General features: G+C 44.1%; 1 protein-coding gene across 4 annotated transcripts in view; it reads left to right on the top strand.

Annotated features, from left to right (window-relative positions):
* LOC109902278 (prolyl 3-hydroxylase 2) overlaps nt 1-12,658 on the top strand; it is a 90,506-nt gene that overhangs the window by 65,926 nt on the left and 11,922 nt on the right. For all 4 annotated transcript variants that reach the window (XR_004202431.1, XR_004202432.1, XR_004202433.1 and 1 more), the window contains exons 3-5: nt 232-421; nt 9,697-9,828; nt 12,013-12,140. Coding sequence is in view for 1 of the 4 variants with exons in the window: in XM_020498521.2 (XP_020354110.1) it covers nt 232-421; nt 9,697-9,828; nt 12,013-12,140 (450 nt within the window). In the remaining 3 variants the exon portion in view is untranslated. The remainder of the gene's footprint in view (nt 1-231; nt 422-9,696; nt 9,829-12,012; nt 12,141-12,658) is intronic.

The raw sequence follows: 12,658 nt of genomic DNA, 5'->3' as shown, positions 1-12,658 counted from the left end.
TAGCAGGCAGCTGCAACTTGTATGAGCTGTCTATGATTGTCTATACTACAACTTGATGTGTATAGATGTGGTCGCAAGCTGAGCTAAATTCTTTATCCGCTTTCTCTCCCCCATCGCTCTCATCCTCTCTCTTTCTATGCCTTTGTCTCCCTATATCTCTCTGCCTCTCCTATTATTGTGTCTCTTCTCTCCCCTATCCTCCTCTCCTATTCCCACCCTCTCTCCCCACAGAGTTCCTTCTCAGCCGGGGTGAAGCTGTATGACAGTGCAGACTACAAGGGGGCCATCGCCCTGTTCGAGGAGGCCCTCCAGGAGTACTACAGGGCCGACGTGGAGTGTCGGGCCCTCTGCCAGGGGCCCCAGAGGTTCGAGGAGCAGGACCATGTCCTCTACCGCTACAGCCTATACGAACTGGTCTCAGGTCAGTCACTATGTAGTTCTGTGCGGTGTCTGTGTATCTTTAACACCTCCTATGTAATGGCTAAGTACACAGCTGTCACCATGTCTTGAGACGTCTTAAGACACGCGATGGCTGGGTATGTATGTAGTGTTTATAACAGCTCCCATGTTTTGTCTACGTAGTGCCTTTAACACATATACACTGTGTTCTTTGGTATACCTAATGTTTTGTATAGTCAGTCTATGCAGTGTCTAACACTGTGGTGTCTCACATCTGGTTATATATCGTTTATTTTACTCAAATCGTAGTTTTCTGGCTCTGATTCGAATTCAACTCTTGTTGTACTCTGTTCCTTTGTGACTCGCTGATTGATTGCTCGGTGGATTTTGACACCGCGCAGTTTGTTGACCTCTGTGAATAGATATATATGGATATGTAATATGCGCTGCGTGGGTGTGAGCTGCTTGTTTTGTATGCTGTATCGCTGACTGGTACTTGATTTCTCTGTGCTCACAGCTACTTTACTGCAGTGAGGAGTCTCTCAGCAGCCAGGGGTAGTATTTTTTTATTTAAAAAACAGAGCTTTCTACTTTGAGTGATGGTTCACATTGCTCACAACCCCCTGGTGCAAAATGCCCCCCCCCCCCCCCCCCCCCCCCCCCGAGAAACATAGCCTTGTGAAAAAACAGCCATTTATTATGTTATGAAGTGGAGTTTTAATGTGGGATGGGAAACATCTCTTGCTTTCAGATGTTTTGACATTTTGAAATGGCATACGGCTATGCCATGCTCACTGGCAGTGGGCTGGTACATGGTCAAAGACAGGGTTGGGTAGGTTACTTTCTAAATGTAATCTATTACAGTTACTAGTTACCTGTCCAAAATCGGTGATGTCACTTTTGGATTACCCAAACTCAGTAAAGTAATCTGATTACATTCCGTTACTTTTAGATGACTTTCCCTTTAAGAGGCATTAGAAGAAGACAAAAATGTATGTTACCAACTGAACGACATCTATTTGCAGGATAAATCAATGTTAAAGTTTACATAGCTGGCCATATATGGATGTTCAATTTTACTTTATGGGTTGGTTATGTAGGCTTCTTCTAACCCATCGCTTTCTACTACACATAATAATACGTTACATATTTACATAAAAAAACAAAGTCTATCAGAATTCCAGTCATTCCAATAAATGTTATACCCCTGAAATATTCAAGAATAGGACTTGGAAATATGGAAGTACAGTTTTGCCAAATTGTTTTACGTGAGCATGACCCCAAAACTAAGGACTTATTAGCCAGCCCTAGTCTGTTGTTTATGATTTGTTGTCAAGGAGGACTGATTGCGCTCATTGATTTGAGTTGAAAATAAATGCTGCGCTCATGGAATGGCCTGCTTTCAGCACTATTTACATGTAAAAAATGAATGGCGTATGTTGCATTTGTTATAGGCCTTTTATTTACCTTTTTGTTGGTGACACTTTATCTTGATAATATGCAGCTGTTTAAAGGGCAAATCCACAGATGAAACAATAACAAAACGGAGGCCTCTGTTTTAGTAAAAAGCTGAGGGATGGTGTCACGCCCTGACCTTACAGAACCTTTTATTTCTCTATTTTGGTTAGGTCAGGGTGCGACTAGGGTGGGTAGTCTAGTTTTTCCTTTTCTACGTTGGCCTGGTCTGGTTCCCAATCAGAGGCAGCTGTCTGTCGTTGTCTCTGATTGGGGATATTTATTTAGGCAGCCTTTTCCACCTGTTGTGTGTGGGATTATATATATTTTTTTGTGTGTGTGTAGTGCCTGTGAGCACGCCATTACGTTTAGTTTGTTCCTGTATTGTTTCGGTGAGTTTCAATAATTAAACACGTGGAATTCTACGCACGCTGCGCCTTGGTCCATTTATTCTACAGACGACCGTGACAGATGGGCCTGGAGAAATGTAACCACTCTCAGATGAACAGACAGAGCTATGGATGCAAGGACTGACCATCCATGATATCAAAATGATTGTTTTAACCATGTTATGAGGCTATACAGTGTCGGTTTACATTTACAATGTTTACAAACCTTGGGAGAAAAACAAGCTTATATTTTGGGTTCTCATGGAGTGTGACAGTTGAACTAACCTCATGAGGCATTTAATAAGTTATATTCTTCAAGAATCAATGGATATACAGTATATATCATTTATAAATCCCAAAATTGATGTAGCAACTACAAGATTGCCCCTTTAAGTCTATCAAAAGTGTGCGGGTTTCAGCATGTGTCCTTTAGGGGAGAAAAATAATGTATCAGCTTGAATTAGATTGAGCAATAAAAGCCCCACTTTTATTCCATAGGCTGGGATCCACACTATGCAGCTGTTATTCTATAGGATGGGATCCACACTATGCAGCTGTTATTCTATAGGATGGGATCCACACTATGCAGCTGTTATTCTATAGGATGGGATCCACACTATGCAGCTGTTATTCTATAGGCTGGGATCCACACTATGCAGCTGTTATTCTATAGGCTGGGATCCACACTATGCAGCTGTTATTCTATAGGATGGGATCCACACTATGCAGCTGTTATTCTATAGGATGGGATCCACACTATGCAGCTGTTATTCTATAGGCTGGGATCCACACTATGCAGCTGTTATTCTATAGGCTGGGATCCACACTATGCAGCTGTTATTCTATAGGATGGGATCCACACTATGCAGCTGTTATTCTATAGGATGGGATCCACACTATGCAGCTGTTATTCTATAGGATGGGATCCACACTATGCAGCTGTTATTCTATAGGCTGGGATCCACACTATGCAGCTGTTATTCTATAGGCTGGGATCCACACTATGCAGCTGTTATTCTATAGGATGGGATCCACACTATGCAGCTGTTATTCTATAGGATGGGATCCACACTATGCAGCTGTTATTCTATAGGCTGGGATCCACACTATGCAGCTGTTATTCTATAGGCTGGGATCCACACTATGCAGCTGTTATTCTATAGGATGGGATCCACACTATGCAGCTGTTATTCTATAGGATGGGATCCACACTATGCAGCTGTTATTCTATAGGATGGGATCCACACTATGCAGCTGTTATTCCATAGGCTGGGATCCACACTATGCAGCTGTTATTCCATAGGCTGGGATCCACACTATGCAGCTGTTATTCTATAGGATGGGATCCACACTATGCAGCTGTTATTCTATAGGATGGGATCCACACTATGCAGCTGTTATTCTATAGGATGGGATCCACACTATGCAGCTGTTATTCTATAGGATGGGATCCACACTATGCAGCTGTTATTCCATAGGCTGGGATCCACACTATGCAGCTGTTATTCCATAGGCTGGGATCCACACTATGCAGCTGTTATTCTATAGGCTGGGATCCACACTATGCAGCTGTTATTCTATAGGCTGGGATCCACACTATGCAGCTGTTATTCTATAGGATGGGATCCACACTATGCAGCTTTTATTCTATAGGCTGGGATCCACACTATGCAGCTGTTATTCTATAGGATGGGATCCACACTATGCAGCTGTTTGTTGCAAGAGCGCATTTTTCACTGGCTGTCCACTGGTTTCAAAATCAATGATTGATATGCAGCTTAAACTTCTTGAATTCAACCATTATTGGGTTGAAATACACATTTATATTTGTGAACAGCCATCCACAACAACCACAATCCGTAAGGCGCAAATAGCTAAATGAGAGAGCAGCAGTGTGACTCACATCAATGCGCGATGTAGATATCAATAATAAGTGATATCCGTATCACCGTAGACTACACCACTGCTGTCATCCTTACCTCCAAGCGTTTAGTCAAGTTGGATAATCTTTGGATGCCGACAGCAGTCGCACCATTGGAAGACAGAGCTTGGACTGCAGCCTACAAAAGCCTATTTCTGCTCTTTTCCCGCGATCCATCAAACACATTTGGTGCGTCATCATAGTGGTCTTAAACTTAAATTTGCGCCTTTTCAATGCTGATTTGAAGGTCACTGAGAAAACGGAGAAGTGTCAAATATCTTTTTCCCGAAAACATCCTCTGAATTTAAAAGTAATCCTCGAAGTAATCATCTAGTTTTTCATAAAGTATCTGTAATCTGATTACAATATTTTTGCTGGTAATGTAACGGATTGCAGTTTCTGTTTTTTTTGTAATCCCTTACATGTAATCTGTGACTCTCCAGCTCTGGTCAAAAGGCAGATGAGGGAAAATATGCAGAGAGAGAGAGAGAGAGGGCGTTCTGGACCGCTAGGTTGCCAAATGCCAAGAAATCACAAACTGTTGTGTAAACAGCCCAATGTCTCTCTTTCACAGGGCCTGACAGCGCACACATAATTATGGTGACTTGTTTTTGATGTCACACTTTAGTGTCGAAGATTAGTCATTGCTCAGAACATAATTGAATGAGGTGAAGTTTGAGATGGCTGCCATGTTTTAGCCAAATCGTTCTTGCAAACTGAATCTTTATTGATTTGACGGAAACAACTCCCTCAGTTTGGAAATGGTCTGTTTTTTTTCATATTAATAGTTTAAAACAACATGAATCTTGAAATAAATAGACTGTTTTTTCATTATGAAGGGAGTACTGGTACACTCTACTTAACAGCAAATACCCCTACGCCATATCTCATGTGGTTCTGCCATAAATTTTTAGAGAGAGCTACTTACCGTAAGTTACCTCCTCGAGGATACTTTTTTTCAGATAAATTACTTTTCCACCTGGACTACTTCATGGGACAGTTCATTTTAAAACTACCTCCCTTCATCTCTTTTGGCCACTCAAGGAAAATGACCGAGAAGGCTTGAAACACCCATGACTCCTCACACATATTTTGGTTCTTGGCATTTCCTGTGTAATATCCTGGTATTGTAATTTTAAAACATTGTTGTGGCCATGAGTCTGTCTTTGGCTAAGTGGTCCAACAGACCACTGAACATCTTGAAAGAACCTCTAAACGGGCGGAGATGAGTGCAGGAAAAGTAATGAGCAGTGTATTGATTGTGTGAAGTCCAACACAGTTGGAGACAAATGTGTACGGTGTGCATATACTTTACTCTTTCCTCTGGCTGTCTCTGTGTGTGTTCACATGCAAAGCCTTTTTGACATCTTTTTGACTTGCTCTGTTACCATCTTAGATGATCCAAAAAGCCAACAGTCTGAAACTGGGCCAACTGGGCCAGCAGTGCCTAGCTATTGCCTAAAGACACAGCCATAGTGAGCACTGCTTGTAAATCTCTCGCTCTCGCTCTCTCTCGCTCTCTCTCGCTCTCTCTCTCGCTCTCTCTCTCGCTCTCTCTCTCGCTCTCTCTCTCGCTCTCTCTCTGTTTCTCCATCCTTTGAATTCAAAGTGTTTTATTGGCATGGGGAACATATGTTTACATTGCCAAAGCAAGTTGTAAACATTACACTCATAGTAAACATTACACTCACAAAAGTTCCAAAGGAATAGAGACATTTCAAATGTCACATTGTGGCTATATACAGTGTTGTAATGATGTAGTTCAAAAGGGAAAATAAATCAACTAAAATGTGTGTTGTATTTACAAAAGTGTTTGTTCTTCACTGGTTGCCCTTTTCTTGTGGCAACAGGTCACACATCTTGCTGCTGTGATGGCACACTGTGGTCTTTCACCCAGTAGATATGGGAGTTTATCAAAATTGGATTTGTTTTTGAATCTTTGTGTATAATCTTAAGGAAATTTGTGTCTCTAATATGGTCATACATTTGGCAGGAGGTTAGGAAGTGCAGCTCAGTTTCCACCTCATTTTGTGGGCAGTGAGGACACATCCTGTCTTCTCTTGAGAGCCAGGTCTGCCTAGTTTTTGTTTTTTTGTATTAATTCTTTCCAATGGGTCAAGTAATTATCTTTTTGTTTTCTCATGATGTGGTTGGGTCGAAACCTGGGACTCTGTGGGGTCTGTTTGTGTTTGTAAACAGAGCCCCAGGACCTATCTCTCTCTTTCCCCACCCACCCTCTCTCTCTTTCTTCACCGTCTCTCTCTCTTTCCCCACCCACCCTCTCTCTCTTTCTTCACTGTCTCTCTCTCCCCACCCTCTCTCTCTTTCTTCACTGTCTCTCTCTTTCCTCACCCACCCTCTCTCTCTTTCTTCACTGTCTCTCTCTTTCCCCACCCACCCTCTCTCTCTTTCTTCACCGTCTCTCTCTCTTTCCCCACCCACCCTCTCTCTCTTTCTTCACCGTCTCTCTCTTTCCCCACCCACCCTCTCTCTCTTTCTTCACTGTCTCTCTCTCCCCACCCTCTCTCTCTTTCTTCACTGTCTCTCTCTCTTTTTCCCCACCCTCTCTCTCAATCTTCACCGTCTCTCTCTCTCTTTCCCCATCCTCTCTCTTTCGTCACTGACTCTCTCTCTCTCGCTCTCTCTCTCTGCATCACCTCTCCTCATCAGCCATGGCCATAAGCTTCTGACCACAAAGTCATCCAGAGCAGGTCTGGTCAATGTTTGGTGAACTCATTGGTCAGTTACAGCCCCACGTATCCAGCCCTACGTCTACAACCGTTGAACTGAGAGAGAGAATTGTTTCAGATTTGTTTTCCTTTTTTACTACTTCAGTTTCATAATTTCTCCATAAAGTCTTGTCAGCGACTACTCAGTGTACAGGCTGGCATTAATGCTCCATTGAGGGAAAGCATTCGCTTAACGTACTGTCTTATTGTTGCATTTTTGTTAGTCCAAAGTGTCATTGCGTCAGGCCTAGCTTGTGAGTCCATAGACTCCAGGGCCCATATTTATAAAGATCATGAATGCTGATCTAGGATCAGGTCCTCCCTTCTTAATGGAATCTTATTCATTATGTGTTAAAAGGAAACTGATCCTGCTCTGAGAGGCTTTATGAATGTGGGCCCAGAAGCAGCACAGCTGGATAATGTTGGATGTTCTGATGTGGAAGGATGTGTAACAGGCAGCGGAGGTTGCTGAGGGGAGGACGGCTCATAATAATGTCTGGAACGGAACGAATGGAATGGCATCAACCCATGAGATTGATGTACTTGATACCATTCTGCTCCAGCCAGTACCACAAGCCCATCCTCCCAAATGAAGGTGCCACCAACCTCCTGTGGTGACAGGGGTGTCAGGCCTCTCATAGCACTGGAAAATAGTCATGTGATTATGCAATTATACACACACACACACACACAAGCGTAGTCAGCTGTGTTTGTGTTGACATTAGCCAGTTGCGCAGTTCCCCTCACAGAACGCTCTGCTGCTAGCGGTATTGTGGTGGCCTTGAAGCTAAGCTGAGTTGATGGCAAGCATGCTTTGTCTCAATCACTCGTATCATTGCGCAAACATGCCAAAAACATACAGTCTTGGCTTTGATGAGGCTTTTCTCAATGTCTAATCATGCCAAGAGTTCATTTTTCCCTAGGGCTTCAACAACCGTAGAATCAGCGCAATTGTAGTTTCTTTGACCGTGGGACTATGTACCTCAAGTGCTGAATGAGTCTAAAGTCTTAAGTGCTATTTTGATCTTGATGGAGAAGTAACGTTACATGGTAAGGCATTTGATTTGACTTGATTTATTAGGATCCCCAATGGCGACAGCTAGTTTAACTGGGTTCCGACACATAATGAAAAAGACATTACAGACAAAAGACTTTATAATTGACATACATTTGAAAACATAAACACATAGTGTGTGGATCGTAAAGTTTGGTGGAGGAGGAATAATGGTCTGGAGCTGTTTTTCGTGGTTCGGGCTAGGCCCCTTAGCTCCATTGAAGGGAAACCTAAACGCTGCTAGCCAGGCCTAATTGTCCGACATTGGTGCACGACATCACTAAAATGCTCTTGTGGCTGAAAGTCCCCGCAGCAATGTTCCATCTAGTGGAAAGCCTTCCCAGAAGAGTGGAGGCTGTTATAGCAGCAAAAGGGGGGGACCAACTCCATATTAATGCCCATGGTTTTGGAATGAGATGTTCGATGAGCAGGTGTCCACATACTTTTGGTCATGTAGTGTACATGTGAATGGAAGGTATTCATTTTCCTTTACACTACTGTATTCACAATGTTATATATTTATGTGATCCTGTAGTGGTTTACTGTCTTCCAACGTACTTTCTTCCGTGGTTTTGGGGGTGGCACAATATAAGGGGTTACACAAAGCAACTTTTGTGCAATTCTATTTACAGTTGCAAGTGACAACATCTCAAAAAACATTGCTGATACACGAAGCAACTCAAACGCGATGGAAATTGCTCGTGACAGCCAATCAAATGTAACCCTCTTTTGTTTACTTGATAGCTACCTACACCAACAGCTAGCTAGAATAATGTGTTGTTAACCCGATTAGAAATGTATTAAAAGACTTAAAAGCAATACAAAATAAAGTTGTCCGGCCACATGGTTTGAGAATTCTAAGTTCACCCAATATTAGGGGACATCTCTTCCTTGGAGAGCTTGTGCCTCCATTCTCCTCTCTCCTCAATGCAGAGTGTGGTTCTGTGACAACATGCTCACGCTCAACCTCACTGGCCACAAACACTCCATCTGGCTCCTGTCCCCCTCCTCCTCTCCAACTCCTGCCCCCAGCCCCTCCAGCCTGACATCACGGAACGATACAGCAACCTTACACAACGGCTCCATGAAATCAACATGACTGACTCTCCTAAAGAACGGACATGTTTGTTGATGAACTTAGGGTGTTCTTTTCTCCATTCCATGTGTGAGAGCAACCAATGCCAAATGCAAAGACTAGCAACGAAAGACGAGATTATTGTTGGTGTTCTTTAGTTATAGAGATACAGGAGTATCCGGTTGTCTGACCTGTGATTTCACAGGAACATGTCACAGGGGGACATTGGTTAACCTGAATCCCACCTCGGCCATCTCGTTCTTTTTTTGTTTGTCATTAGAGAAAGGATGATGATAGTTTTATACATGCATGTCACTAGGTCCATTTTAAAGAAAACACATTTTGAATTGGATCTACTAGCCACTGAATCTGAACCAAGTGTTGGGCTGACGTGTCCATAGTGATTGCACATCGAGTACGGAGAACGCAAAGCACAATATCTACAGTAAATCGGTGGCGACCTGGCTGAAAAGAAACCTTTGTGATCGCAATAAAGAATGTATGGCAGTCAGTCGGATGACGACACTGCACGAGACATTACGGTAGGCATTGCGAATGGTTCCTCGTCGTGATCACACGGCTCAATGCTTTTCCTTTAAAACTCTGCTTGAAAAATGCTTATGAATATATGACTTCCCCCTGTATCCCCACCCACCTTCCTGTGTGTGTTTCAGACCACTTCACCCAGGCGCTGCACTGTGAACACGAGTGTGTGAGAGACCTGTCGACCCGGCCCGGCCGTCTGTCTCCCATGGAGAACTACCTGCCTCTACACTACGACTACCTGCAGTTTGCCTACTTCCAGAGTGAGCAACATCACCCTACTCCACCCTACTTTCACCTCGGTTTACCTCTTACGTTTCGACTCCCTGCAGTTCACCCGCTTCCAGAGTAAGGGCTGGAAGTATAGCCGGAGATCCGCGCTGTAGCTAGATGGCCATTTAAAGGCAACGTTTCCGCGTTCGTGGAGACTGCATTCGCGGTAAAACCGCTGCATGTGTCGGCTCAATCGGATATTACCTTCGCAGTTGAATGTGGATCTTCCGAGATACTTCCCCCCCTAATACGGATTGAATCCAGCCCCAAGTCTTACCTAACCGCACCCTGCTTTACCCTACCTGACACTGCTTGCCGACGTTCCAAACCACAGGGTGTGGTGTTCAGACTGCAGCGATGGCCAACTCAGATCTTGGAGGGATGTCGTGTGTACAGGCTTTTATTCACTAACAATAACACACCTATATCGAATTATCATGAATTAGGTCAGTATTCCCCTGTTGAGTCTGAGAGACAGGGAGCTGAGGAACACCTGGTCGCGGGCATTTGAAAAGGCAGGGATTAGAAAGGCCAGAACTCGTATTCATAAAGCTTCTCAGAGTAGGAGTGCTGGTCTAGGATCAGCTCGACCTTTTTAGATTGTCATGAATCAGGATAGGGTGGACCTGATCCAAGATCAGCACTCCTAATCTGAGACACTTTGTGAATACAGGCCCAGACAATCAACACCAAACAGACCAGGACCACACCTCAATAGAGAAGCACACACTGTTCCACTCAAACTGATTCAGCAACATTTGTCCATGATCTGGTCTGTTGTTGTTCATAATAGGCCACCAGCATTTGTGTAGTCTGAGCTGTTTGGGGATCAGACATTAGAGGAAGGGGGCGGGTTGGCAGGTCAACATAGGAAAGGAGAGAAGGAAGGAAAAGCCAATGAGCTCATCAGAATATGTCTAATAAACCCAATTGGCTCATGGGATCCTAGGAAAAACACAGAGCTCAGTGAATCATTCCTAGCAGCAGCACTTAAAGGGATAGTTCAGGATTTTGGCAATGATGCCCTTTATGTACTTCCCCAGAGTCGGATGAACTCATGGATGCCCTTTTTATGTATCTGTGTCCAGTATGAGGGAAGTGGGTTAGTTTCGCAGGCCAATGCTAACTAGCGTTAGTGCAATGACTGGAAGTCGACAAGTCTTGAGTCGCCTGTCAAGTCAAGTCTCCCCATCACTCAGCAGCCTCACATTGCTCTGCGGGAAGCTGTTTCCTCAATGATCCGTTCAGTGACATTGTCGGGGGGGGGGGGGTTACGGCCTCAAAGCCCCTCACTGTTTACGACCTGGGAACCAGGAGGAGACGCGCTGACCACAGAAATGCTGCTGCCTCAGGCCTGGCCGCCCCACCAGGAAGTGATATGTGAGCCCAACTACTTTACAATATGGTAAAGCGCACGTGTCCGGGTGGATGTATGTGTGTGCATGAGTGTGTGTGTTACTTGCAATTCACTACTTGCTGTAAGCACTTTAGGGACGGGAGATACTGCCCTAGCCTGGAGCCTGGAGCAGCGGTGTGTGTGTGTGTGTTTCCAGTACCTCACCTAGCCTCTGACAACCTCTCACTGTTGTAGCGCTACTGCTGCTTGCTCCATTGTGGTCATGCCCCTGGAATGTTGAGCCGCGCTAGACTTCAAAATCTCATTTAGACCTAGGGGTTGCTTTATGACATGTGGACCTGTACCGAACTTTGAGTGGAAACCTATAGGAAGTGTCTGTCATACTGTCTTCATCCCCAATGGCACCCTATTCCCTATATAGTGCACTACTTTTGACCAGAGCTCCATGGATGCTATTTGGGATGCAGTCTTACAGGGGAGTTCAGGGAAGGGAGTCTGTAACGGAGGTGTGATGACAGTCCCTCTTGTTTAGGCGGGGCTCAGAAGGATGGATGGAGGTCTTTTCAACCTCTCTACCTGTCAACAGACTCATTAAACACCACCTTGCCTGAAACTTATTTCTATTGATTTATCTCTCTCTCTGTTTCTCTTTCTTTCGCTCTCTGTTCCCCTCTCTCTCTCTTTCTCTCTCTCTACCCCCTTTCTTTCAATTTCAATATTCAATTCCATTTTCAATTGTGTTGTCAAAGCAACACAACAGAACGTAACACTAACGTCCATTTTATAATGTCTTCTTTCTCTCTCTCTGTCTCTCCAGTGAACATGGTGGAGGAGGCGATGGAGTGTGCCAAGTCCTACCTGCTGTTCCACGAGGGGGAGGAGTTTATGACGGAGAACGTGGAGTACTACAGAGAGGCCGTGGGCCACGACGTCAAGCCCCGGGAGGTAAGACCTTGGTTGCATCCAAAATGGCACCCTATTCCCTATATAGTGCGCCATATTTAATCCGGACCCTCATGGGCTATTCCCTAGCCTGGTCCCGGATAATTTTTGTGCTATAATTTCAACTATTTGTCAACCCAATCTGTTTGGCATGATAATGAGTGGCAAGGAGTGGCATGTTGGCACAAAAAGACTGGCACCCAGGCTAGCTATTCCCTATATGGTATAGTGCACTACTTTTGGTAGTAATAAATAGTGCACTGTACGGAATAGACGCACCTTGTTATTTGCTTTGTTCACGTTGGAGGGTACTTTAATCAGTTACTGTTGCTCTTTCTACGTTGTATGGCCAAATAGTTGGGGCCCAGGGTTTAGTTTTGATTCCGACAGATTTACTGCCCAATAGGTTTTATAAGCCTGATATTGCTGCGTGAATTTAATGCCAGATGTTATTTTTTGTGACTCATCGTTTGTGTTTACCGGCAACTATATCCCCTTGGTTGTTCCTAATTATCAGGTTA

This window comes from Oncorhynchus kisutch, linkage group LG13 (genome assembly GCF_002021735.2).
Source record: "Oncorhynchus kisutch isolate 150728-3 linkage group LG13, Okis_V2, whole genome shotgun sequence".
In the NCBI taxonomy this organism is placed as follows: domain Eukaryota; kingdom Metazoa; phylum Chordata; class Actinopteri; order Salmoniformes; family Salmonidae; genus Oncorhynchus; species Oncorhynchus kisutch.
This window is presented reverse-complemented; position numbering and strand designations above follow the sequence as displayed.